This window comes from Linepithema humile, chromosome 2, assembly GCF_040581485.1.
Source record: "Linepithema humile isolate Giens D197 chromosome 2, Lhum_UNIL_v1.0, whole genome shotgun sequence".
In the NCBI taxonomy this organism is placed as follows: Eukaryota; Metazoa; Arthropoda; class Insecta; order Hymenoptera; family Formicidae; genus Linepithema; species Linepithema humile.
This window is the reverse complement of record NC_090129.1, coordinates 7,563,326-7,589,721: the sequence shown is the minus strand read 5'-3', so window position 1 is coordinate 7,589,721 and position 26,396 is coordinate 7,563,326. Positions and strand designations below refer to the sequence as shown.

Genomic DNA, 26,396 nt, shown 5'->3' with positions numbered 1-26,396 from the left:
CCATTCTGATAGCGCGGCATGTAAGTGAATTGGGAAAGATGAAGTCTTACCTTGATAATTGGCCAATTTGCGAACACAGGGCTAGGCACGTGTCTGTCTCCCGGTACAGTGAATGATCGCCGCCGGTCTGTTGATTCATCATCGTGTTATGCAACAATGCGAGTCGTATACGCATCGCGCGCACGACATCCGATAATGCGCTTCTTTCCGCGAGCCAGACGTGCAACAGGAATTCCTAGATTAGTCGATGCCGTAATGTGCTAATCACTTTGACGATAATGCCGGAGAACTTCCAGCTAGAAAACTATTGTCACGAGCAGGCGTCATGCGAGCGAAAAATCTGCACACAGAAAAATTAGAAACTGCCAATTAGTATTATAAATAGATCAATTAATCCATTTAAAATGATCAGATTCAAAATTTCTTAAAATATGATTTTTGCGTGCATTGAATTGATTAAACGAAAAAATTGATTTAAAGAGAAAACGAAAAGAAAAGATGCTATTATTTGGATTAGGAATACCAGATCCCCTTTTATTTGCACGATTATCTAACAATAAGATGTGTACCGAATTTAAATTAGTGGCTGACTGGCGCCAGTAGGCTATTACAAGAATAAGTCTATTTGCATTTTTTTTCTGTGATAGTTGAAGGCGATGATGACATCACATATGTCAAGAGAACATGCACCACGGCATTCCTATATCGGGCGTTGAAATCATTCCGCGCCCGTTCATTCACGCGACGCATTGAAATCACCGAGTTACGGATTTCGAGCCAACGTTGTTCAACGTCATTTTCATAATTGTATTATGTTGTTACATAAAAAAATATCATAATATTAAAATAACGTTACTATTGTATTTATTATATTATTAAATAGTTATATTATTAGTATTATATTATTAAAATAATAAAAAAACAAGGGATTTTAATAAGTGTATAAATTTAGAACGCTAGAGTGTATATGTTCATCATTGCATCAAGTTATTTTCAACTAGAATCAACGACCGAGGATTCACGGACGCGATGGATATAGCAACGGATCTTTCAGTTTGCAAGCTACACCGCGTGACGGAAGCGTAGAAACGGAAGCCTCTTTACTTTCGGTTTTCAATACTTCTCATTATCCGCCACGGTGTGCATTAACGACTCTATCTCGTGATTACCTCGCTTGCGTAATTATTCGCTTATCCTCACGGCGAGCATCCGTTTATTGCCTTCTTAATTTTCATTCCTTCGCTATGATCGCAGTTAACGCTAATCTTTTCACGCAAGAAGAAATCGATCCTGCAAAAAATAAACGCATCAAAAGAGTCATAAGAATTTACACCGTATAATTTATTTTTTATTTTTTAAATTATTACTCTTTTTTTAAATTTGAAGTTTTATTTTATTTTAAGATATTAAAGTTATTAATTCTCTTTATGATTAGACAAATATTACTTTTTAATTTCTTTTTGGAAATTAATTGTAACAAGTATAATTAATTGCAGAATATAGACTGAAAAAATTAAGTATGTATTCATATTAAAATACGTATTTAATAATTTTAAAATTTTAATTACCTAAAAAGAATTAATTTTTATTTCTTTTATTTTAAAATCAATGCATTAAAATTTTTTTTCTTTTTTACAAAGGAAAATTAAGCACAATTTCGCAGAAATACTACTTCTAATTTAGAAAAATGAAAAATTTAGTTTTATATAAAACATATTCCCGACAAATAATAAAATATACTGCCAATTCCTAATTTAATTCGTTTAAATTGTGGCACGTAAATTATTATTGCAAAACAAGGTACCAGAAAATTGCATGAATGGCGCTTTCTCCAAAATCGACGACTTTACGCGGCGGAATTTTCGAGATCTCGACATTTCGCAAGTCAATATATTATGGTCGTGGCTACGTGGGCAGTCGAATGTCCGTGTACATCCCACGCAGACTCCACCGCATTTCACACCAAATCGAGAACGGGTATTTTCTTTTCGAAGAAAAGACTGGAAATCGCGTTATACAGACATTATTGATGACCTCAATAAAAGCATTCTGAAAAACATCTATTGCACAAAAACGCATAAATTCTGCAAATCAACTATCATTGAAAACATTTATGGGAAGAATATAATTTGCTATTCTAACACAAAATCATATATCAAGGTGAAAATGTATATAAGAGGAAAGTAAAGAGAATAAATAATATTCAGAAAATATTATATTATTAATAAAACTTTGTATGTGGTAATAAAAGAGATTAAGAAGCATAAAGACAGTTCATAAAATAAATAAGAAACAAATAGATAAGACTATGTAATTTATGATAAAATGATTGCAGAACTTTTAAGGCTTAAAAAATATAAACACAAATTAATCAAATCTGCAAAAATTAGTTGATACTAAAATAAATTTGAAGAGCTGTTATCGCTAATAATTAAATCGCGTCTTACCTAATAAAGTATAATTTTAATATACTCGTATTGATTTCGCACAAAAGGACTATACGGGCGTATCCTGGCGTCGGTGCGATCAAAGGATCCATAATAGACGGCAAAGTCGAGGTCATTTGATGAAGCATTCGAGGTCGGGCAGAAGAAATGATTAGGGTGCTCTTAGGGTTCTTATTCGCAGGTTCCTAAGGACAACGGTTTTCAGGATGTGCGACAAGGATGGGCTGGAACAGGAATAGCAAGAATGACGTAAGCGCCCAATGTACCACACAACGCACACATTAGTCGCAGGTATTTGTACGCACGCAATCACACACACAAACACACATAAGTTCTCCGGACCCGTTCTCCAGCGTGTTAGTCGCGACGAAGAACATCGGTTCAGTCACCACTGCAAATAACCGAAGAAATCAATGCGAAACCAGCTCGCGATGTTTTCTTTCTATGCGAGGTACTTCCATCTAGAGCTTTTGCCGACGTAATTCATTACGTTGCAAGAATGCAACGGATAGACATAGATGCATGTACGGACGATTCTGAAATTTCTAATCAGAATTAAAATAAATTTTATTGCATATTTTTTTTAATCAAGTGAAGAAGCACTATTGACTTAAAATTCAAAGATAAAGATTAAATTGCAATATAAAATTGTTCAGATAAAATTATTTTTCTATATGCAATTCAGAAATCTTATATATATATAAAATTATATAAATCGAGGAGTGAATTTTGTATCTTGAAGATTACTCTGAAAATTAACAAAGAATGTTAGAAATGAGCCCAAAGGAATTCAGGCACGAGAGACTTTGCGATTAAATGCCTTGCAGGCGACAAGTCGCATAAAAAGGATGTGTCTGGAATATAAAATCGAAGTTACATTGTTAAACGTGCGACGAAAATCGCCACGACACGCAGCAACGGTGAATACGATCTTTACTTTCGCGAGCTAAATATAACTCGTTAAAAATTTCTCACACTTATTTTCACACTAGCTGTAAATAAAAAATTATATAAATAAAACATAAGATATGTATAAATATACATAATACATTTTTATATAAACATATTAAAAATATTTATAAATAAAAAAAATTATGAATTTTTGAATGCTGTAAAATAAAGATCGGATTATATTTATGTTGTAATCGCTATTTCTTTAATATCTAATTGATAATAATCTCTAAACTTTTCGTTTCATTATGCTAATATCAAAATATTAATGAACATAAAAATGAACATTTGTTATATAGATATAGAAACATGTACAGAAACACTCCAGAAACACGTTTCAATTGCATCCCACTCGCGTTACACCAGAGACTGGATTCAAGGTGATGCGCGGTTGGTACGTAAAGTGACCGGATGCACCAGTAATAATGTATCCGCTATCAAATGACTCTGTCCTTCGATATTAGTTCGCCTAGCGAAAGTCACAGGTACAATCGCAGACTAGCCGGTATCGACGACCTAATAAGAAAAGCATGACCTATTATAAATAGCCTTCCACTTCAAAGTTTCTCAAGATCAACGTACGACCTCTGTAGTGCTCGTAGGGAATCTGTGAAAGGAATTCTTGGTAGAGGTATGGCGTAACAAAAAACTTATAAAATAAAATTCAAAATTGGAACTAAAAAAAACATACTTCTTAAACTAAGGGCAAACATTGTTGCATCTAAAATTGAAAATCCAATATCAAATATATTATAAAAAAATAAATGCCACTTTTGTGTATACTCTTTTCTTAAACATCATACCATTATTTATTTGTAGGAACTGTTTTAATATCAATAATTTTGAATTTTATTAACTTCTACAATTCGTGCATAAACATGCAAATGGTTGTTGCGATCAGACTCATAATATAGAAAGTTTTGCGTAGGCCAACGTGCATAGGTGGATTGGCCTTCAAAGTCCTTCGTTGAAAAAAATCAGAATCATCAAACGCGTAGGCTTTCAGTAGGAGGAATGGAATAAAAAGCATCTGCCATTATACATAACTGTAACTACATCGATCGGGAAGCTACTCTCATGAGTGTTTCTGTATCACACAAATTTTGATACTGAACATAATTCAATATATGTATGCACTTAGTTTGCATACAAAAGAATACATATAAATGTAAAAGTGGCATTTACTTAAAAGCATTTGATAAAATTTTCAATTATATTAAATAATTGTTATATCAATCTGGAAATTATATATTATAATTCTTATTTACAAAATGGAAAAATGGAATACTTTATTATGCAATAATAAGCATACTTTATTTGACAGACATGTTTGCTTTCCGTTGCTCCTTGCGCTTCTCTTTTTCTTTAGTATCATGAACACGCCTCTTCTTTCGCAAGAGCCAGATTTGTTTGGCCCTATCCTGTCGACCTTTCATCATACTCTTGTATAATTTACGGTGTTTCTTCTTAATCATCTTCTCCCTAAGACGATATTCCTGCCTCTCTTGTTGAGCTTTCTCCCATGGATTTTCCTTCACGATCTCACCAGTCTGCACCTTCATCTTCTTTTTCTGTAAGTTTATAAATATTCATAGCAAAAATTTATTTCTTCTCTATATAATTTCAAGAGACAATTATAAATTATAATAACAAAACCTTTTGCAATTGAGCTTGTTTCTTTTCTTTTTCCTTTTCTTTCTCGATCTGCATATTATTGTCGTCTTCTTCTTCTTCTTCTTCTTCCTCTTCTTCATTCTCTTCGTCACTTCCTGAACTTAGATTGTTCTCGTCATTTGCATCAATTTTCTCTTCTTCATTGTCACTCTTATCATCATTATCTTCTTCGTCTGAATCTGCTTCCACTAGAAGTCCAAATATAAGCTAAATACAATTGTAACTTTTAGACAATACACTTATTTGAAATTGAAATCTTACAATCGTTTAATTTATAATCAGGATCCATAAGAGCACGTTCTTCTGGAGGAATATAAGTCTGATCTTGTCGGTTCTCTGTAAATGGTGAAAGATGAGGAGGAAGAACGACACCCATCAAGTATTTATTTACAGGTAATAATTCCCTTGCATTTACACTATCAAAAATCCACTGAGGTTGTACATAATATCTATAAAAAAAAAGTATATTAGTAGCTTGAAAAGGTGAATTAAGAATAATATGTCAATATATAGTACCTTGATATATACTGCGTAGATAAACTTGGTCTATCTACAATTTGATGAGTTATTGTTTCATCACTCTCATCGAAAGTGGCACCAACAAATAGTAATTTATCCCAAGACACTTCTCCACCAAAGCAACGTAAAATAAATACTAAGGGTTCCCTGGGTACCTCCCTATTTATAAAGAATTTTAAACCTTTAAACAAGGTTTTCAATTTCTGTTTTTTCTCAGCTTCTACCCTAGCAGCTTCTATTTTGGTGGCATCTGTCTCCTAGAAAGATATAATCAATAATAATTACATCTTATATGGTCACATTTTTAAAAAGCAAAATTAACAATGTTTAAGTTTACATTTGAAAACTGATCTAATTCAATTTCTTCATCTTCAATCGCTGATGCTGAAGGATCCAAATTGACTAATGGTATATTCAATGCGCTTATTCTCTCTGACACAAATGCTTCTTCATCGACCAATGTCTTTTCGATATCTCCTAAACAATAAAACGTTTATTTTCCGATTAAAAGAAAATTTTGCATATTTTAGAAAATGTTGATATATTAAAATAAATGTGTTGATAAACAAATCTTACTTACCAATATTAGTTAACTTGGGAGGATAATGTAAATTTAGAGTATTATACAATCTGTAATTTACAAAACCAAGCATCACAATATAAAATTCCACAAATGTAGACATGATTTTAAAATCAACTTCATTCTTTGCTTGAGGTTCAAAACAAAAGTGATGCGGCACTATCCATGTTATTGTTTGTCCTTTTATTTCTGCTTGATAATAATATCCTTTAATGGATATAAATACTTTACGCAATGCCTTAGCAGCAACAACAGCATGAAGAAATTCGATCGTTAATCTTCTACATAATAATGATTGATCTCTTGGTATATGAGACAATGATGGGAATGTGCTGAATAAAAAGCAGAGAGTTAAGCAGTCATCTAAGTCACGCAGAGCATCTATAAAGGTTGGATAGCGTTCCTTAACTATATGATCCAGTTTCAATGTAGGATGATTGCTTAAATATTTTTTTACTTTAGCAAAATCTTTCATTGCCTTTGCTCGTCCAATTCTTCTGTTGAATATCTAAAAATATATTTATAAAATATAATTGTGCAAACATTTAATTTCAATAAATTATCATACCTTGTAATCTCTTAGTTTCCATATGATTGGTTCGTGCATCAAAAATTGGATATCTTTTATATGATATAAAGTTTTAATGCCAGTGTCACCCTTCTGTGCTCTTTTACGATTGCGTGGTTCCCTTGGATATATACCTTTCAGTATACATAACTTACGGAAATCATTTAATGTCAACTGTAATTTTCTAAGAGCAGCTCTTCTTGTTATGAACTGTGCTCCCTCGCCACTCTGATACTGTAAATTTAAAAGATATAATAATATTACTAAATTAATCAGTTTTGTATAAATTTTAATGTTAACATAACCTCAACTATCTGTAAGAAAATATATGGTCAATAAAAAAAATTGACTCACCTTCTTTTTACCAAACACAGCCATAGCGATTTATTAATGTTTTAAGTTTTATTGTGAATACGAAAATTATTTAGAAACATTGAATAAAAGATATAAAATGAAAAATCACAAACACGTGCAAACTCCAGCTCGTATCGTCCAGATCACATTAGTGCATTAAATCAAATATGGCGGCCGGCGACCAATATGTGCCATCTAGCGGAAACAGTTATTTGAATAACTAAAAAGCTGCTATATCCTAAAAAATCATTAAAGTTATCAAATACATTTAAAAAAATAAATATATTTCAAAATTATACCAATATACCTATATACCCATTATACCCAAAATATACCCATTTCAAAAGGAGGTAGCAAGAGTCATAACATATCTTTCGATATCCTCAAGTTGCCATAATATATTCCGTTGATAATTTTGACAAGCATATTTAGTGGGCAACATGAATCTTATAGAACATTGTGTAAACCATGAAACATAAGACTATTACTTACATTTGCTAAATTAATACAAAGATTATTTTTTTATCATTAACATATTTTTTTGATTGCGCACAGCACAAATATATACAAAATTGTTTATATATATATCAATAGTATTCCTAATTTTCTTCTGAATCGCTACTATCATCACTTTCATCTTCTAATTCTGGCATAGGAAAACGTAATAAAGCTGCTATGCCAGTTAGTTGATCTAATTCTGAAAAAATCATGTTTTAACATATTAATCAAATATCAAAACTTTTGTATTTTACAAATTTAATTAATATTATTTATATAACTTACGTTCACCCGAGACGTGTAAACTTGAAAATATTTTGACATCGCCACCTGAATCTTTAACATTTTCAACTAATTCAACATATTCCTTCCTTAATGCAATGTCTTGACATCTAAACAATTGGATGGAAACAATAAAATGCATTATAAAATGAAATAATTAACTAAAATCAATATTAAAATAAGTAAGAAGTAAAGCACACAATTACCTGAATAATTTATCTGATATAAGTAAAGTCTCCACTGCTTGAGCAGCGCTGGCTTTTTGAACGTGCTTTTTGCCATAAAATGCTCTAGCAGGATCCATCTGCAGAGTAGTATAAAATGCTTCTAGAGCTCTTACTTCTCCTGCTGCTTTGGTATCCGAAATTCGAGAGACTACAGCAGGATCAGCTAGAATCTCTGTTATCATAACACATTAGAGTACAATATAATAATAAATATACTTCATAAACTTTGTTTTACAGATATATATACACACACACACACACACACACACACACACACACACACACACATACACACACACACACACATTACCTTTTAATGAATGTTTAAAACCTGAACTAGTGTGAACTAGCAAAAATTTACTTTTATTCTCTAAAATAATTTTATTATCAGATTTAACAGCTTGTTGTATCATGTAATCCATAAATTGATCTTTCACAAAACCAGGACTGGCTAGTATAACACATTTCACTAGATCAAAATTGATGTGTCTTAATATACCTTGCATAATGCTCTCGTAAAATCGTGTTAAACCCTAAAAATATATCTAGTTTGTTGCATAAAATTTTTATAATACTAGCATAACATTTCAAAACATTTCAAACCTTTTCATGTTGCGAAACATTTCCTTTTCTTTTTCTTGGTATAACCTGATCGATTTTAGCACGAACTATTGTCATGTTAGAAGTTATTAAGCAAATTTGTGCTATACCTTCTTGCATAATTGCAGCAGCAACATCAGCATTCTGTAAAATAAAAAGAAAATAGTTGTAGTAAAACGCAACTTCACTGGTTTGTAAATTGTTAACCTGTGTAGGATCACAAGCTGTGTCGACTCTTTCCAAAGAAATAGAATCCCATTTAGCTTTAATAATAGTAAACTTTCGATTTTGTTCAACATCCAAGGTATGATATGCTCCTGTCTGTATAAAATAAAAACCAAACAACTATTATAGGTAAAATTATTTTCATGTTTAACTCAATATTTAGAGCAATAATTAAGACTTGTATTGCTAAATATATTACATATATAGATTGTGTTCTAATAAAATGTGTTCTAATAATGCTAAATATTTAGCATTGGTATGAAAAATAACCTTTTAAAAACTACAATTAAATTTTAAGAATTATTATAAAATATTACCTTAACATATTTATTTTCTTCCACATTTCTACCTTTAAGTCTTAGAACACATGCTTGCGTATCAAAATCAATATTTTCTACACTTATAGTAAGAGTAGTTCTAACTCTATAACTATTAGAACTGCCAGTTGCAGATTCTGTTTGCACCTTTCTATATTAGACACAAAGAGTTAGTAAGATAATAAAAAAATATTATTTATAACACTATTAATGTAAAATAAAAACTTAGACATACCTAAAAGTCGAACAGCTTACAGAATCTCCTTCACTAATGAGATTATAGGCATGCCATATGTCCTCTGTATTTGCAGGAACAAGAGACACGCTCCTAAAAACATGTTAATTTTAGCATTAAATTCAGATTTAAGTAATATATTTCATCCAATTTATTATATATTTACCCTTCTCCATCTTTATCTACATTCTTTGATACTAGTTTCATCTTGAAGAATACTTTTGTCTTATCTAAACATAAAAAGGTAAGGTACATTTCATATAAATGTACGTTTATTCTTATAAAATTAAATTTTGTATATTAAACTTAATATAAATATATGTCCATCAACATTTTATTTTATATCAAAATATTTACATTTGATAGTTTTATTACTAAAAAAAATAAAAATTATTATTTTATAAAAGAAAAATAAAGGATCACATAGGTTAACCCGTAATATCTTATTTGAAAACATATAAAAGATTTTATAAATTTACCTTTTCATTTATTGCACAATTATCTTTTTAGAAACATTATCCAATTCATGTTTTACTTTTATTCGAATATTGCTCAATAAATTATTCCATATGTCAAACATGACACTTATCCTTTTTTCGTTCAGCGGTTTCAATCGCAACGTGAATGGATAGATAACCTCAAAATTATCTTACATATAGCGTTTATTGGCCGACGTTAAGAAAACACGATTGTGCAATCTGTCAGCGGAAAGCAATTGCTTATTAACAAAAATGGATACAGAATATCCATTTATTAATATAAAATCTTAAAAAAGAATATTAGTTACATAAGTAACTGTAATTATTCATACTGTAGTGTAATTATTAATATATTAATATACAATTCTCTCTATTCCTTTTTCCCATTATTTCTAACTTAATAAATATTAAATACAAATATATTATTAGTTTATTGATATTAAACCATGAATATAACAATTATTTCTCAGAATCCATTTAAACAACAGATTAATAGCATTATTCTTTTAACAGTCATATATATTGATAAATATAATTTTTTATCTTTAAGTACTCGCATAATACAAATTACATAAATAGGTACTAAGGCAATAGATTTTCTTCCAAATTACTTAATTCCTGAAATAAAAAAAAAAATTATCAATAAAAAACTATAAATAAAACTTTCATTTTTTGTTATTACAAAAAATATAGAAACAAATAGATTAAAGTGATTAAATATTACAGTCTTATTTAAACATTTTGGATAATTTCTCTTTTTGTGCATTGTCTTTTTCTTTAATGGCTGTTGTAAACGCTTGCAATTCCTTCTCAACGGAATTGTGTAAAGTAGAATCAATCTCAGCAGCTCTTCTTAAATCTTTGTTGGCATTCTTTTCATCCCATACACCAATATATGCTTTACCTCTTCGGTACAGCGCTTTTACATTATCTGCAAGTTAAAAATAAATGTTTTATTAGATATTGCTTTTATACAATTTGTTGCTGATCCTATAATAAATTTGCTACATACCTGGTTCTGTTTTTAGAACTGTTGTGCAGTGTTCAATTACTGAATAAAACTCCTTATTTATTAATTTACATTGCGCATAATTCAAAAGTAATGGTAACTTCATTTGATTCAAAGATAACCATTCTTTATCATTTGGTTTTTCACTAAAAAGTTATGTACAAAAATATTGTTAAATTATATAATGTAATTATTTTATAAAAACTTTATTCTAATTTTAACAAGCATAACTTATTGTAGGTAAAACTTACGCTAACATGAGTTGTTCCAACATTCCAATGGCTTTTGCATATATTTCAGATGCATCATCATATTTCTTTTCTCTGAATAAAGCATTTCCTTTCTCCTTTAAATGTGGAATATTTTCAAGTTTCTCATTTTCTGTCATTTGCCATGTTTCTTTCTCATATTCATGTGGCAATATCACTTCGACAAGTTCTATAAAATACAATAATAATGCTTTTGTTAATCTTATTGTTTTGTGTATATTTTATATTTAAATTTAAATACATATGTATATACTTCTCTGAAAAAAAGTGTTAGAAAAATATTTAAAAAGTATAATTAAAAAACATTCTAAAGTATAAAACTTAAGTGTATAACTTAAAAAGTATAAAAAGCAAAGAGTTTTAACGAGCTAGTACATTGATACTATATCATACATACCTATTGTAAATTCCAAATCTTGTGGATATTTTATAAGTTCATTCAGATCAGCATAACCAATGCCTTCATTTTGAAGAGTAACACCGCAACAATGATGATTTTGCTTCTGGGATTGTGGCTTTCCACTCTCTCTTAATGTTTTGGAGACAAAAGGGTATGCGGTCACTAGCTAAAATAAGATTCATCATAAAAACATCCTTCAAAATAGATATATAATTCTAACAATAAGTAATAGAAACATACACTTTTATGCACTTTAAAATGGGCAACTTCATTTAATGCCATTTTTTGTATAATTGCCTCCCATACTTCTAATTTGAATTTTTTTCCTAATACCAATTCCATCATATTTTCCATTGTTTTACTGTCATCTATCACTGTTTTATCAGAATCACATTTTGTAGTTTTAAAGTGAAATTTGACCTAGAAATATAATAGTTATTGTAAGAAACTAATAAAGATTTGTATAGATGTTTGTAACAATGTTTAGAACTAAACATAATTGTATAACAAAAATAAATACAAAATGCATACCTTTGTTCCTGGTAGAAAATTAATAGTTTTTGTTCCAGCATGAAGAACGGTTTTCACTATGTATTCTGTGTCACTCATTATGATAGCATATCTAGATAATAACGATTAACTAATACGATACATTAGCTAATAAAAATATTTCGATACTCAATAATAAAAAAAAACAACAAAATGTATAACTAGTTTTTATTATATCCTAGAAAATTTAGAGTGCAACTGATTAGAAGCAGTATGCAAAGTTTTCATAACCTTAAAAGTTTACTTGAAGAGAAAACAAAATATTAAAATTAATTTTAATATAAAACAATACTATATTTCCTTAAATACTTATCAATATTATTATTATATTAACATAGCAATTCAGTATTAATTAATAATCATTCAACTTACATTACAAACTGTTTATTTCAAGCTACATATGTGTCATTTACGATCTCGTAACAGACATCATTTTTATCTATTGGACAAAAAGCTGTCAAGAGTAATCAATAAAAGAATAATCAATAAAAGTTAAACCAAGATTTATTTCTCTCAGTTGTATTTTTATGTGGTCTGTAAAGTATTTTTTGCAAATATAAATGTGCAATTAAAAAAATTAATAAATTTTAATTTTTTTTATTAATTATTCGATGCAATTGTTTTTATTCAATATATAAAAATGATATATATGACACAAGACAATAAATAAAGTAATTGTTTGCATAATGTGAATTTATTAGGAATTTAAAAATATCTGTATATAACGTCACACAAAAACAAATTTTTGATCAAAACAAGTAATTTTTATAAAGTAAGCAAACAAAAGCACAATTATTTTATGAAAAAGTTCCGATTTTGTTCGCAGTTCGACTCTATGTGAATCGTTCGACCGTTAATTTGGATTTCGTAAAAATATGTATGTTGTATATATTTTAATTAATTTGTCCTATAAATTTATTTTGAAAAGTTTATTTTATTACTCAGAACGATACCATACATTGTTATTTGCAAATCAGCTTGACTTTGGAATCAATGACACAATGCTATGTTAATTCAATATCATTAAACTATGCCCTCGATTTATCACGAATAGCACGCGTGTTTCCGGATTATAAAGTGCTGACATGGATATCAGAGTACGTATATAGAAATCTTTACTTCTTGCAGTAATGTTTTTCGTTGCTTGAATCACATATTGAAATAGTTAAAAATATATTTTTTTATATCACTTTACATGCAAAGATCACATCGTTCAATAATGCCAGAACCGGTTTTAAAAGATGAGAATTGTGCTTTTACATAATACCAAATAATAATAAATAAAAGAAACTGTTTTAACGCTGTTTCTTTTTCATATTTTTATTTCAATAGACAAATAGCAATCAAAGAGCATCTCTTCAATCTAGAGCTCTTTTTTAGATTTTTTGACGGATCACGCAATTCTCGATTAAATTTCTTTTTCTTTTTTTTTTGACTATCCTATAGAATAGTATGTGTATTGCACAAAGCGCAAAAACAGTTTAGATCAACACATAACTATTCATAAGATAAAAAACTTTTACCCTTTAACTTTATTTATCTCCTACTAAAAGCATATGACATCATATGCTTTTATGTGATAAAATTTAAGAAGTTGGGATTTGCGTTCATAAATATATGTTAATTTAATTTTGTTTTCGCTCACCTTTTAACGGAAATTTCTTCTAGAGACGTTTAGTAGCGATAGTACACCTAAAAGGAACCTAATAAGAAAAAGATTAAAGAATAGATTTTCAGAATTTGATTAAAGCGCAAATAGAAGAACTTTGGTTGTTACATCTGATAAAGATAAACATACCTGCTATAAGTAAATAAAACAATTAGCATTCTTGATTTTTTTTAACTAACAATAAGTTGTGTATAGTTTGTTCGAAAATCGTTCTACATGTTCACGTGAAAATCAGCCATGCGTCTCATGTAAATTTATATTTAGTTGGACTTGTGATTGGTCAAGTTTTCTCATGCACATATATTATATGTCATTACGTATGTGTAAGTTGCTGGATATACTTTCACTTGTGCTATTCTTTAAACTTGTGTTGTCATCGTACCACGTTGGATTTTACAAGAAGAAAGAATTTACTTTTCATCCCCAAATACATAAAATATGTGAGTTTTAAAAGAATTATTGTTAAAGTCTTTCTAATATTAAAGTCTATCAAAATTGATTCAAAACCAAAATCTATTCTTGATTGTTATCTAATCTTTTTCAGCTGACAGTGATTAAAGATTTTATAAACGACACGTAATTCATCAAGCAAGTATAAATAAGCGTAAATTTTAATCGTTAAAGACTGAAATGGATTCCAATCAGACGAGTAACTCTGCTGACAATGCTATACAATCCAATGGATACAGAAAAGAAGGTTAGTTCAACATTATTCTTAGAATAACTTATAAGTTAAAATAATATTAATGTAAGAAACATTATGGTAATAACTAAATATTCTTTCACAGTTGCGAAAGAAATCCTAATACCGATGCCATGGGGTCATATTAGCGGTCAGTAAAAGTTACATCTTTTTAAACCTTGATTTATGTCTTATATCATATTAGTTTAACGTTATTTTGAAATCAGAATCTTATCAATCTTATTAGTTAGTTTTATTCTGTACGCATAAAAGGAAAACACGGTTATATGTTTAGATTTCTAACAAATCTCTTGTAGTATTGTGATTACAAGATATTGAGATATAAATTTAAAAATACATATCAGTTTCTATGAAATTATTACTTCAAGCTCAATATATTGGTAAATTTAGGACAATGGTGGGGATCATCAGATGAGCAACCTATAGTGGCCATACATGGCTGGCAGGACAATTCAGGAACTTTTGACAACTTGGCAAAATTGTTGCCGTCAAATATAGCTATACTAAGCATAGATCTGCCTGGTCATGGCTTTTCTTCTCATCTACCAGATGGACAATTCTACTATATATTTTGGGATGGGATTGTCATACTGCGTAGAATTATTAAATATTACAAGTGGAACAAGGTTAGCCAGCGAGTCAATGTTATACAACGATTTATATCTACTTATATCAAATCAAATACAAAAATAATACATTGGATATATAAGAGCATGGATTTTACATACTTAAAAATTTTTTTTTTAATGCAATTGCAATTGCATTTTATTTTTATAAGTTGTAAAATATGTAAAATTAATTTTTTTGACATTAATTTATATGAATTTATATTAACTGTTGCTACTGATTATTTAACTTACATATATTATTGGCTGGGATTATTTATAAATGGTATTTATGTTGCATTTAACACGGAAATAGAATACATTATTAAATTCATCATTTAATATCCATATTGCATTACTTATAACCATTATAATTATTATCTTAAAAAAGGCTGACTGTTATATGTATGCATTATACATTTAAACGATTAATTTATTAATTTAAATGATAGCATGTTGATTATTAAAAATAATCAATATAGATCAAATATAGATTTAAAAAAGTATCGTTGTATAACTACATATTGTACGTCTCACATTGAGTCCTTTTGAACAAAAAAGCTTTTTTAACTCAGCTGTAACTTTGTTGCATTTTCAAAGATTTTGGACAATTTTTTTATTTAACAAACTGCCACAAATTCTTGAGAATAATATCTATCCTTATCAAATGTCATAAAGTGAAAGATAGAGACAAAAAAATAATTATGGGACTCTTACCTGCAGGCAAATGGTGGGGTCCTAGAGAGCTCCAACCGATAGTGGCATTGCATGGTCGTCAAGATAATGCAGGAAGTTTTGACACATTAATACCATTGCTTCCCGATGATGTTTCTGTTCTTTGCTTGGATATGCCAGGGCACGGTTTATCTTCACATTATCCAACGAGCCAATTCTATTATGTCTATTGGGATGGTATCATATTTCTGCGTAGAATCATAAAACATTTCCAATGGAATAAGGTTAGCGAGTGGATAAATTCCACTCTATTTGCAATGGAAAATAGGATTAATAATATTAAATGTGCACTGCACAATGTTTATATTTCTCACATGTATTGCACATATCTAACAGTCACCTTATTTGTCCTTACAAAACATTTATATTGTGTTTTACTTAATTCATGCATGCATTTTATAAGTATGGGAATTTTATTAATGTGAATATTTTAATATGTGTTTTAATATGTTTAAAATGCACACACACACACATAAGCATAATTTCATACAGCATTTAAAATATAATTGTTGTATATGTGTTAAATGATATGAGCTTATTGTAATTTAATTATATTATGAAAATAGGTAAGATTACTCGGACACTCACTGGGTGGTGCTATAGCCTTTTTATATGCAGCATCATATCCTGATGAAGTGGATGCGATTATAAGTTTGGATATTGCTAGTCCGAGCGTAAGGGATATCACAAAAACAGCTGCAGTCACTGGAGAATATATTGATAAATTTTTGAAGTATGAAATATTAACACTGGACAACATTCCATGTTATGAATACAAAGAAATGATCGACATAGTGGAAAAAGCATATGGTGGTTCTGTAACAAGAGAAGCAGCAGAAATCTTAATGAAGCGTGGTATGCAACCATCGTATGAAAAAGGCAAATATTACTTTTCCCGCGATTCAAGATTAAAGGTAAAAAGATTTTTCTCTTGCATAACATATTACTTACAAAGAATTAAAATCATCAAATTTATTATTCTTGAAGAATAATGATAATATGTCAAATTTAAAGTTATTTACATTATTTTCAGGTTTCCCTTTTGGGCATGTTATCCCTAGATTTAGTACTCGAATACGCATCCCGAATAAAATGTGCTTATCTCAACATTCGTGCTGTTCCTGGGATGAAGTTTGAACAACCTGAAAATTATCAGAAAGTATTAGATAATATAAAAGTAGGAGCTAGAAAGTTTGAATATCATGAAGTGAAAGGCACACATCACGTGCATTTAAATGAACCTGAACAAGTTGCGCCTATAATTAAGAAATTTTTACAGAATTTATAACAGAATTTATTTATTAATAAGTGTAGTTACTTAAGACAAAGCGACGAGTGATCACTAGGAAATTTGTCTGAAACCAAAATGCATATAGCGATGCAAATTTATATTTAACGCACATATACTTGCATTGCATCGACAGATTTTGCAACAAAATTTCGAACAAAATGCTTAATATAAATTATTAATTAGCAATAATAAGTAGTAATAGTAATGCAAAAAAAAACATTGTGATGATTAATAATTATCATTGTGTTATTCTGCTATCACGTATACAGTAATACAAAATTGATATAAAAGTAAAAGCTTTGGAACAACAATTAAAAGAAAGACTATGTGTATAAATAATGCAGGTAAACTAAAGACATCGAGACAAATATGTTCAATAAAAATTTCTTGTTCAGCTTTGTATGTTGTTGCCTGTATATCAGAATAAATAAATTATTTAATGTTAATTTATGTAATTTATGTAATTAATTCTATTGAGACAAAAATAAAATTTACTTTTTATGAATTTGTAACTTTTTAAAAATTAATGTATTTCGATAAAAGCACTTTTATAGTCGATCTTAATGCATATAACAATTACTCTTACATCGTTGCATCATTTATAAAATAATCTTTTACATGAATTTAACATGCTTGCATATAAATCCTTGATAAAGAAAAAAAAAGAATTTACCTTGAAGTTGAATATATGACTTAGATTATTTTTTTAATTTGAGAAAACATATAATACTTTTCTTGGATTTTTAAATATTTTTCCTTCACTTACATAATGTAACAAAAAGTTCAAGCCATTGATGAATTGACTGTAAACAGAAAAATAAAATAAAAAGATTAATATGAGTATTTCATTCGGCCTATATACACCAAGGACAACAAACGTCACGTTTTAGTGATACATCGTCTATCATCTAGTGACCGTCGGGGATACCGATAATGTATTAATGCCCGACAGGTAGGTAGTTAAATATAATAAACTTGTACCACTCTCCGCTTATATAACCGGACCAACGTGGCAAAACGCGGTATTTTACATCAATTTAATAAAATATCTTACTAATTAAAAAATGTTATTTATATAATGCTTTACATAGATAAATTTTAGATGCTATAAAATAAGCTGCACATTTTTTTACGATATTGTGCAAAATCACAGAAATAATATACTAAGATTTCGATGAAAAAAATGACAATTTATGAATACATCCGTGAAGAACACACGCGGGGTCTCTGACAAATTTTAAAAGAGATGATATCTTTAAGATAATGAGAGCTTGTTGATACAGATGTGTAAAGATGTTTGCAGGCGTCACAATAGTCAAAGAAGTCACAGCATTATTGCGTTTACTCAGCTGTTATAGCCACGTAGAAATACAAAATTACATGCTGAAAACGCATTCGTCACATCTCATTTCATGTGCGTCTCAGTTCTTCTAAATGTTTTGCGGCACATAGAACGATGTTCTAAATTTCTAATATTTCACTGGCATAAAAGGTAAGTAAATCTACAAACAATATGTGGCTTTGACATTTGCATAAATCATGCGCTTCCATTGTGCATTTCAAAAAGCTGCTCGTAAATGAGGCTAACATTAAAATCTAGTTAGCATTCAGCTGCGAATCTAATCAATCGATAAATTTAACAGTGAAAAATTCATGTTTGCACAATAAATAATCCACAAAGATCAAAACTAAACTCGCGTTTACGAATCGTGTGTAAAAGAGAAAAGTGCAAAATAAATAAACCCAAGTTTGCGGCGAATTATTTACATGGACTTCTTATCAGCTCCTGAATACGTGGCCGTTCTATCATGTATGCACGTTGTGCACGCCGGTAATTATCGGCAATGATAGTGCGGTCACACATAGAAAATGAATATGAATATGGCATACATGAACAGGACACCGTTCGTCATTCGTCCACGCATCTTCCTTACGTGTCCCTCCACGCATAATTCCTTGGGAAGTTCCACGGACGGCGGATAAAAAGATCCATTAATCCGCAACGTATCATAAGGTAAGCTCAGTCACGGTGGAGTCCTTAAAACACATTTGCCTTTGTAATGAATTGTTGCGACCTTTGAACGGATAGATTAGAGTGCAAATTTGCTTCGCTAGATTTTAGTTTGCGGTTTATACATCGTCGGAAACCAAGAAGCCGACCGCAAGTACGTTTACCACAGATTATAATTTAACATTATTCAAGTTGCAATATAATACAATAGTGATATATTGTATCGTGTGTAGTGATAATCATTGCGAGCACATGATTCGCAGAAAATGTGTGTAAGCTGCTACTTTATATTATTTTGCTTTTTGCTTTTATTCTTACTTTAAAAATTAATAGCTATTTTTTGCAAAAACTTGAATCCGATCGAAAATACGGACAAATAGAACTGAACATCCGAGTCGCGAAAATTGTGCTCCCGTTTTTATACAGTTTATTTATATACCTATTCTTACTTACAAAGCATGAAGATTAATGCAGCTATTGCAACATAGACACGCAATAATCAACCTGATTCATCGATCCCAACGATCAATAAACTTTTCATTTGGAAGTTTGTTCGTTCGGCTCGAGTTATCAAGTTGAAACAATCATCAGCGAATGTTGATCACACAAAAGTTCGGAGCGCTTCAAGATTCCGTGTTTTGGACTTTCCTGCGAAGACAATTCCGATAAGCCAACGAAATCTGTTGCAATTCCGCATAGGTCGGCGTGTAAGATGCGTAAGTTCTCAAACGTGCTCTGGACATCTCCAAATCCTATTACAAAATAATATGTAACTTTTCAATTTTGCTAAAGTTCTTAATATATAATATTTTTATTGCAATATGCATAAATATATTTTTACGAGCATTCTGATTTATACCTATAATATTGATCTTTGAATTGAGAAAATTGCTTTAACATTTATGATAGCATATGGTCAAAAATATTCTTAATTATAATAAATGATAAACTTTCAATTGTGATAAATATAACAAAATAACAGTAAACTGCTAATAAAATAATTGATAAATCATAAATAATTTCAAAGTGGCTGATATAATTCGAATTTTATATAAATTTAACATTGCTATAAATAATATTTTCTTCATATCTTTTTATATAATAAATATATAACAAATAATTTTATTATATAATGTTTATATAACAAATATAACAAACCTTTAAAAGAGTCTGATTACGAATGCGAGATTTTTGCAGGTTTATAGGGAGATTTGTTGATGATGAGTCATAAATCCTGGAAACATTCCCATTGCGAATCTCACGACGTAATTTATTACTGAAAAATAAAATAAAATGTAATGTTACACGTGTTCAAAAATCTAGATACATATTGTCTGTAACATATTTATAGCAAAACTTAGACTTTAATGTAAATACCGTTCATCTATTTCTTGTTCGAATTGTTGTTCTTTTTGCAGGTATTCATCAAAAACGCTTCCAATATCAATATTCCTCGTCATTTCATGGAATTATTATGGCCCATATGCGAATACAATTATCAATAACCATTAACAATTAATTATCAATTAAAATTAATCTTTCATTATTTACTAAAATTATTTACTAAAATTATAAAGAAATGTAGAAAAAAAATTGTTTTATATTAAGTGTTGTATTGTAAATTGCACGATTTCCACCACGGTTTTTACGTCATGGTTTCTACGGCAACGTGCAACGTAATGCTCGTAAATGCTCGTAAAAGCAATCGATATCTATATACATATATGAACGACAGCAACAGCACAATAGCTGCCACTTAATATTCTTCAAAATTTTACAATGTTCCAATATTAGAATATTTCTCTTAAAAGCTATGATAAAAAGAATAGATTAAAAATAAGTTATATTTAACAAATATATATATATTCACAATTCTAGTAAATATAGTACATATATATTAGCTTACTTAATTATTTGTGCAAAATATAAATCCCTAGTCTCGTAATACAGTTTGATAAGAGAAGATATAATTGTTTCCTTTCTTTTAAAAAAAATCTCGACACTGATTTCGTTTATTCTTCTAAAGACTGCGATTTCGGCTGCAAAAATATTACGTATTACAATGTAATATTATTGAAGCATTGTGATGTGTTGTTTTCACTTACCAGTATATATATATGACTCGGCAATGAACGCTCAACTATCTCTGATAATCGTCCTTTACCCAGCTTGTGTTCCTCATCTGTAAGCGGAATAAATAAAATAAATGCAAATATATATTATTAAAAATTCTCTAATTATTTCATAAAGCATATGTCATGTACCTGCAGGTACAGTTAGTGATAACGTTGGGAGAGCAACAAAACCAGCTACCAGTGGTCGTAAAATCCAATCAACTTTTCGAACATTCCTAGGCAATACGTTAATGTCAACCTAAAAAAATATTTAACAAGAGCATCACATATATTGTAAAATGTAAAATACTTGTATATATGCTTGATAATATATACTTGTTTTTGCCCAGCGAACATGAAGGCATCACTGCCTTCCATAGTCAAGCGCAAAGTAATGAGGTAGTCGGAACGATTTGTTATAAAATACGATATAGAAAATGGTGTGCGAACCCATCCGTGGGCTGGCATTTTGGCTTCTAATCCGATTACCGAATCTTCGACCCACAAAGGAGCTAAAGTTACGCTGCTGCTAGTTTCCGGGGCGGTTTCATCGTTTGCTCTGTGAAAATAATGGAAGTTACAGACATATCACGTTATAGAAAATCTTCCACCAATCACTTTTACCTCTTCCATTTAATAGTATATATTCCAATGCTAATAGGCTGCTCGCCGCCTGTCTTAGGAGTCAAGATATAGATGTCGGTCCCCGATTCACCGTCGCAGAGTGTAAGATCCGTTAAAATAGACTCCTTTTCGTAAGTGTATTTCTCCATTTGAATACAATCTCCCTAATTTCGAGAATGACATTCTAATTTCTCTAATATATAACTTGTAGAAATAAATTAAATATATAAATTCTGCAGACATACCACTTCTATAGATGTACTTAAAATCTTTATGGGCCACGGAGAAACACATGTGATATGAGGCATAATTAGAAGACGTTCATTAATAAATCCTTTCTTCAGTGGCTCAAAGAATGTGGTGAAAAATTGTGTTGCAACTTCAAATGGTTTCTTAACTGCCAACGAATACGTTAATTCTTTACTTCCCTTAATTTGGTCAGGTCTAGAATAGTCAGCCTGTAACATAATCATAACAAATGATAAGAAAACATTAAATTCCGATAATATAACAATTAATATATTAATTTATAAAGAAAATGAAACATATGTACCTTTATCATGAGATTTCTATCGCCTATTTTATGTGCTCTAATGTATACATTATGTTTGGCTGAAGAATCTTTTTCCATGTCACCAACAAGGATTGATACTTTCGACTCCTTATTAAGCATGTTTACACTTAACTCAGCTAAAATATGCATTTTAGAACATGTTAGTTGATGAAGAAAGAGCGATATCAAGTCAGACATAAAAATATTAATTTAAAAATAAAATATTATAAATGAAAACGTACTTGATTGTTCGTTGCTACCATCTGCTACAAGTACTACATGCAAACAGACTGCATTAATACTTTCGTTAGCTGATAGGCATATCGTAATGGGAAGCCACTCGCCTAAAAGCGCTGGATTATTGGATTCTGCGTTTATATTTAAACTCGATTCTTCCTGCTTTATTTCCGCGTGAATTAATGATCTTATCGCCTCGAATTCTCCTCCGCTACAAACAAGAATGTCAGTTCTTTCTAATGATACAAATATTAAAAACCGTTCTTCATAAACATACCGAAGTTGTTGTATTTCGGGGTACAAACGATCCAACACATTCGTTTCTCTACCCACGGCTGAGAATCGCAGTATAATACAACAGTGTGCACTATCACCCATTTGTAACGAGATTGTACTAATACGAATTTCTACACCATCATTTTGATAAGGTGCTTTAAAATGAAAATAAAACTTTTTCATTTCTTTTGCTTGGAAAATAAGATCAGATGTTTGAGTATCGCTAATTGGAATTTCAGCATTATAAGCTGGACCACTGACTGTTATTGACACATTGGAAAATTGAATAACACCGCAATAAGAATTCCTACAAATAAAGAGATCGTTATAAAATTACTGTAATTTTTAAAAATAAACTTTCTAATATAATTAAATGATATTACCTTATGATAACTTCCACTGTTATCATTGTATTCACTGTATATGCCCGCTGCAGAAATCGTGTTTTAAGATCGATGAATGATGTCATGTTATTGTCATCAATTGTAAAAATACTTGGCTCTGGACGACTTAGTTCCATTATCCATTTTTCCATTGCAAGATGCTTAACATCTTCTGGCAAATCTGGCTCTGGATTCGGTGGTTTTTTCTATTATCAAATGTAAAGCGATTGTTGATTAGCATGCTATATACATTATATAATATTCATTATATAGCTAATATAAATGCTTTTCCAAATTACTTGTAGTATATTCATAACATTATTATAAATAACAGCTTGTCGCTCTTTTGAAAATGTAGTCGAGGATCCTAAAGCTTCAAGTGCTAGAGTAAGATAATCTTGAATACTGGTCGACAGATATGCAGCTCGCAACGCATTCTTTAGGATATCTGTAAGTAAAACTGGCCACCGTTCTCCATGATATTCCCACAACATATGCATCAATAATCTGTGCAATCAAATTTTACAATTATTATATTAATACAAGAAAATGATCTAAAAAAAATATTGCCAAAATTTTACTTCTCAGAGACTTTTATCATAAAAAATAATTCTAACTTACGTAAGAACTTTGCCATAATCCCGAGCATTAAAGTACTCCTCTGCCATTTGCACAACTATAAAGAAGAATCTTATGAGAATTTTATAAATATATTATAAATAATTATTGTTCCAATTTCTAGAATCATATCTACCTAGTAATCGTCGCATTCTTGGACAACGGTATACTTTAAATTGCGATATTGCGTTTCCTAGTAAACCTATAATTATCATCTGAAAAAGATTCTGATTACAGTGATTTACTTGCTTCTCGTATGAAAGTATAATTAAATGTGTTTATCTTACAGAATGATTAACTGCAGTTTTCTCTCTGTACTGTAAAGCCTGTATACCAATGGCTTCTCTGGCTGTGTCTGCAGGTTCTGCACTTAGTTTGCCAGGTCGCCATGGTCGTTGCCCATAAAATTCAAGTTTCTCTTCGCCTGATAAAGGATCTGGATCTGGATAACTGTTCACATTCTAAAACATTCAAGCACAATAATGTAAACACTTCGAAAAACCTAATATATTTGCTAGAAAATTAAATTATGTTTACCTGGCAGAGTTCTTTACACGCAGATTGTCGTAAACCTGCATGATTTGCAGCTAATTGGAAATAATATCCTGGATGTTGAGTTTGAACAGCAGGTAATCCTTGACGAATAGCCTCATCAAATAATTCTGCAAATGTAGAGAACTGGCTGCTCATCCAAGCATGATGCTCAAACATAAGTTCCTTTGGACCAGTTTTTAGCTTAAATCTGAGAAATATCAATCATTATTGTCAAAATTTTTCCAGCACAATCGTAATAATAAATATTCATACCTTTCTGTATGAAGTCTAAACTGAGAAATGGCATCTTTTGGAAGGCTTGCACTAAACATTATTCGACACAATTTGTAATTTATAAAACCGGCAACAGTTTTTATCTCTACTGCATTTGCATCTGTCATTCTTGTTTCTAGCAGATTGTGATAAGCTTGCACATAATGCCTATAAAACATTCATATGTATATACATATCTTATGATACTCAGAAACTCTTTATATTTTTCATCTTACTTTTGAGCAATAAGCAATTCTTGCTTGAGTTCATTTAAGAATGCCATTTTAAACTGATGACGAACAAATAAATATTGATGGACATTTTTAGTGAGTTGATCGCGATGACCTTTAACATTCCGATATTCATGATGATAAAAATTTTGTGCCAAATCATAGAATGCTGTCTCTAATCTATAACAGATAAAATATTAGATTATTTTTGCTAAAACAGAAAAGTAAAAGAGTAAGGTTATAAAATAAAGCACCTAGATATATATCCTAATAAATGATCGGCATGCGGCAAGATATACAAGAACTTGGCTGGCAAATCACAAGCTCCACACAGTGCTGTTGCACGCTCAGTTGCAACCACATCTTCGGCGCCAGGAAGTGGTTGCACAGCATGTTGTATCAATACTACAGCTATTTTTGTACTTCTTCCATCCAAAGCAGCTCTAAAAGAAATATTTATCACTAAATCTAATATGCTATATCAAAAATATAACAGTGAAATTAATATGTTATTACCTTAAAGATTGCACTCTAGAAGCACACTCCATTTTCTTTTCATTCCACAAAGGATCATTCCAGTCTAAATCATAGAACACAACAACTACGGAAGGAATGTCATTAAGATATTTGTTCATCCAATTCCTTTTCAAAATCCCTTTAGGTATATACCATTCATATGAGCTACGCTAAAATATATAAAAATAATATATAGTAATATCAAACAATTAGTTCCAAAATTTGACACATTTTTCATAAATAATCTCAATCAAATGTACCTTTGGTTTAACAGTGGGAAATTCATGCGATAAACTGAGCAATTTAAACTGAACAGCTGCACAGTCCGGTCTTCTATTATTGCTAAATGCATCCCAAATAGAACGATGTACTGGATTTGCAATATCTAATCCAGTTAAACCTATTAGAGCTAAAGGCTTAGCTGTCAATTCTGCTGGCAACTCAAACATTATTAAGCTTTTTCTGAAAAAAGTAGATAGTAATCAAGGTACAACGTACAACTCATAAATTTCGTATCATATAATATTACACGATAAAACAACACTTTCAAAACAATACTTGTTATATCATTATAAGATTGATAGATTTAATCTTTTAATATCTTCATTAATATTAGATTCATATTTTCTTATGTAAATACCTGTTATTAAATAAACTACATAGAGTAATACGTCGCTAAAACAAATTGTTTTATGATTAAACACCGTAATCAATGTATGCCATTCGTATTTTGACAGTTTAGGTTTAGGTTATAAATTGTCATCAGCAATACATCAGGTTAAGTTAGGATTATTTGATGTAGGAAACGAAACACGCAGTCGCAATTTAAATCGATATAAAG

General features: G+C 30.0%; 5 protein-coding genes across 15 annotated transcripts; 1 reads left to right on the top strand and 4 right to left on the bottom strand.

The window, feature by feature from the left end:
• Window positions 1-3,484: 3,484 nt before the first annotated feature.
• Window positions 3,485-10,220, bottom strand: pelo (protein pelota). 4 transcript variants are annotated; one of them, XM_067349543.1, is made up of 12 exons: window positions 9,957-10,220; window positions 9,644-9,707; window positions 9,478-9,570; window positions 9,243-9,393; window positions 8,908-9,021; window positions 8,704-8,844; window positions 8,411-8,633; window positions 8,080-8,272; window positions 7,877-7,983; window positions 7,725-7,790; window positions 5,055-5,236; window positions 4,687-4,969 (listed from the first exon to the last, which is right to left on the bottom strand). In XM_067349543.1, the coding sequence occupies exons 2-12, from the start codon at window positions 9,682-9,684 to the stop codon at window positions 4,712-4,714; spliced, it is 1,569 nt and encodes a 522-aa protein (XP_067205644.1). In that variant the 5' UTR covers window positions 9,685-9,707; window positions 9,957-10,220; the 3' UTR covers window positions 4,687-4,711. The 4 variants fall into 4 exon arrangements, with proteins under 4 accessions (XP_067205642.1, XP_067205643.1, XP_067205644.1 ...); XM_067349541.1 differs by lacking the exons at window positions 7,725-7,790; window positions 7,877-7,983; window positions 8,080-8,272; ... (5 more) ...; window positions 9,644-9,707; window positions 9,957-10,220 and adding exons at window positions 3,485-4,005; window positions 5,334-5,521; window positions 5,589-5,848; ... (2 more) ...; window positions 6,740-6,973; window positions 7,094-7,275 and having other exon boundaries at window positions 4,711-4,969; window positions 5,055-5,260; XM_067349542.1 differs by lacking the exons at window positions 7,725-7,790; window positions 7,877-7,983; window positions 8,080-8,272; ... (5 more) ...; window positions 9,644-9,707; window positions 9,957-10,220 and adding exons at window positions 3,485-3,914; window positions 5,334-5,521; window positions 5,589-5,848; ... (2 more) ...; window positions 6,740-6,973; window positions 7,094-7,275 and having other exon boundaries at window positions 4,711-4,969; window positions 5,055-5,260.
• Window positions 10,221-10,368: 148 nt separating this feature from the next.
• Window positions 10,369-14,120, bottom strand: LOC136997964 (aryl-hydrocarbon-interacting protein-like 1). Of its 5 annotated transcripts, none has more exons than XM_067349549.1 (8): window positions 13,982-14,120; window positions 13,829-13,886; window positions 12,166-12,256; window positions 11,875-12,054; window positions 11,632-11,800; window positions 11,217-11,403; window positions 10,969-11,111; window positions 10,369-10,887 (listed from the first exon to the last, which is right to left on the bottom strand). In XM_067349549.1, exons 3-8 carry the CDS (start codon window positions 12,241-12,243, stop codon window positions 10,685-10,687), a joined length of 960 nt encoding a protein of 319 aa, XP_067205650.1. In that variant the 5' UTR covers window positions 12,244-12,256; window positions 13,829-13,886; window positions 13,982-14,120; the 3' UTR covers window positions 10,369-10,684. The 5 variants fall into 5 exon arrangements, with proteins under 5 accessions (XP_067205650.1, XP_067205649.1, XP_067205653.1 ...); XM_067349548.1 differs by lacking the exons at window positions 13,829-13,886; window positions 13,982-14,120 and adding an exon at window positions 12,556-12,622 and having other exon boundaries at window positions 10,369-10,574; window positions 10,681-10,887; XM_067349552.1 differs by lacking the exons at window positions 13,829-13,886; window positions 13,982-14,120 and adding an exon at window positions 12,556-12,742 and having other exon boundaries at window positions 12,166-12,274.
• Window positions 14,121-14,157: 37 nt separating this feature from the next.
• kraken (serine hydrolase like 2 kraken) lies at window positions 14,158-17,691 on the top strand. Of its 3 annotated transcripts, none has more exons than XM_012378275.2 (6): window positions 14,158-14,292; window positions 14,477-14,549; window positions 14,641-14,685; window positions 15,884-16,119; window positions 16,462-16,809; window positions 16,929-17,691. In XM_012378275.2, exons 2-6 carry the CDS (start codon window positions 14,483-14,485, stop codon window positions 17,181-17,183), a joined length of 951 nt encoding a protein of 316 aa, XP_012233698.2. In that variant the 5' UTR covers window positions 14,158-14,292; window positions 14,477-14,482; the 3' UTR covers window positions 17,184-17,691. The 3 variants fall into 3 exon arrangements, with proteins under 3 accessions (XP_012233698.2, XP_012233697.2, XP_067205654.1); XM_012378274.2 differs by lacking the exon at window positions 15,884-16,119 and adding an exon at window positions 14,946-15,181; XM_067349553.1 differs by lacking the exon at window positions 14,158-14,292 and having other exon boundaries at window positions 14,408-14,549.
• LOC105678729 (uncharacterized) lies at window positions 14,818-20,713 on the bottom strand. Its single transcript, XM_067349562.1, has 7 exons — window positions 20,575-20,713; window positions 20,356-20,473; window positions 19,651-19,949; window positions 19,077-19,223; window positions 17,953-17,989; window positions 16,918-17,037; window positions 14,818-16,600 (listed from the first exon to the last, which is right to left on the bottom strand). The coding sequence occupies exons 1-3, from the start codon at window positions 20,655-20,657 to the stop codon at window positions 19,821-19,823; spliced, it is 330 nt and encodes a 109-aa protein (XP_067205663.1). The 5' UTR covers window positions 20,658-20,713; the 3' UTR covers window positions 14,818-16,600; window positions 16,918-17,037; window positions 17,953-17,989; window positions 19,077-19,223; window positions 19,651-19,820.
• A 77-nt stretch (window positions 20,714-20,790) lies between these two features.
• Window positions 20,791-26,330, bottom strand: gry (trafficking protein particle complex subunit 11 gry). 2 transcript variants are annotated; one of them, XR_001101737.2, is made up of 22 exons: window positions 26,196-26,330; window positions 25,816-26,017; window positions 25,556-25,725; window positions 25,294-25,482; window positions 25,046-25,219; window positions 24,810-24,977; window positions 24,540-24,744; window positions 24,290-24,463; window positions 24,139-24,217; window positions 24,006-24,060; window positions 23,684-23,891; window positions 23,385-23,590; window positions 23,003-23,308; window positions 22,731-22,936; window positions 22,489-22,625; window positions 22,181-22,393; window positions 21,936-22,099; window positions 21,648-21,870; window positions 21,462-21,570; window positions 21,303-21,379; window positions 21,104-21,236; window positions 20,791-21,008 (listed from the first exon to the last, which is right to left on the bottom strand). XR_001101737.2 is itself a non-coding variant. In XM_012378267.2 (21 exons), the coding sequence occupies exons 2-21, from the start codon at window positions 26,002-26,004 to the stop codon at window positions 21,210-21,212; spliced, it is 3,279 nt and encodes a 1,092-aa protein (XP_012233690.1). In that variant the 5' UTR covers window positions 26,005-26,017; window positions 26,196-26,330; the 3' UTR covers window positions 21,039-21,209. The 2 variants fall into 2 exon arrangements, 1 of the variants encoding a protein (XP_012233690.1); XM_012378267.2 differs by lacking the exon at window positions 20,791-21,008 and having other exon boundaries at window positions 21,039-21,236.
• Window positions 26,331-26,396: the final 66 nt, after the last annotated feature.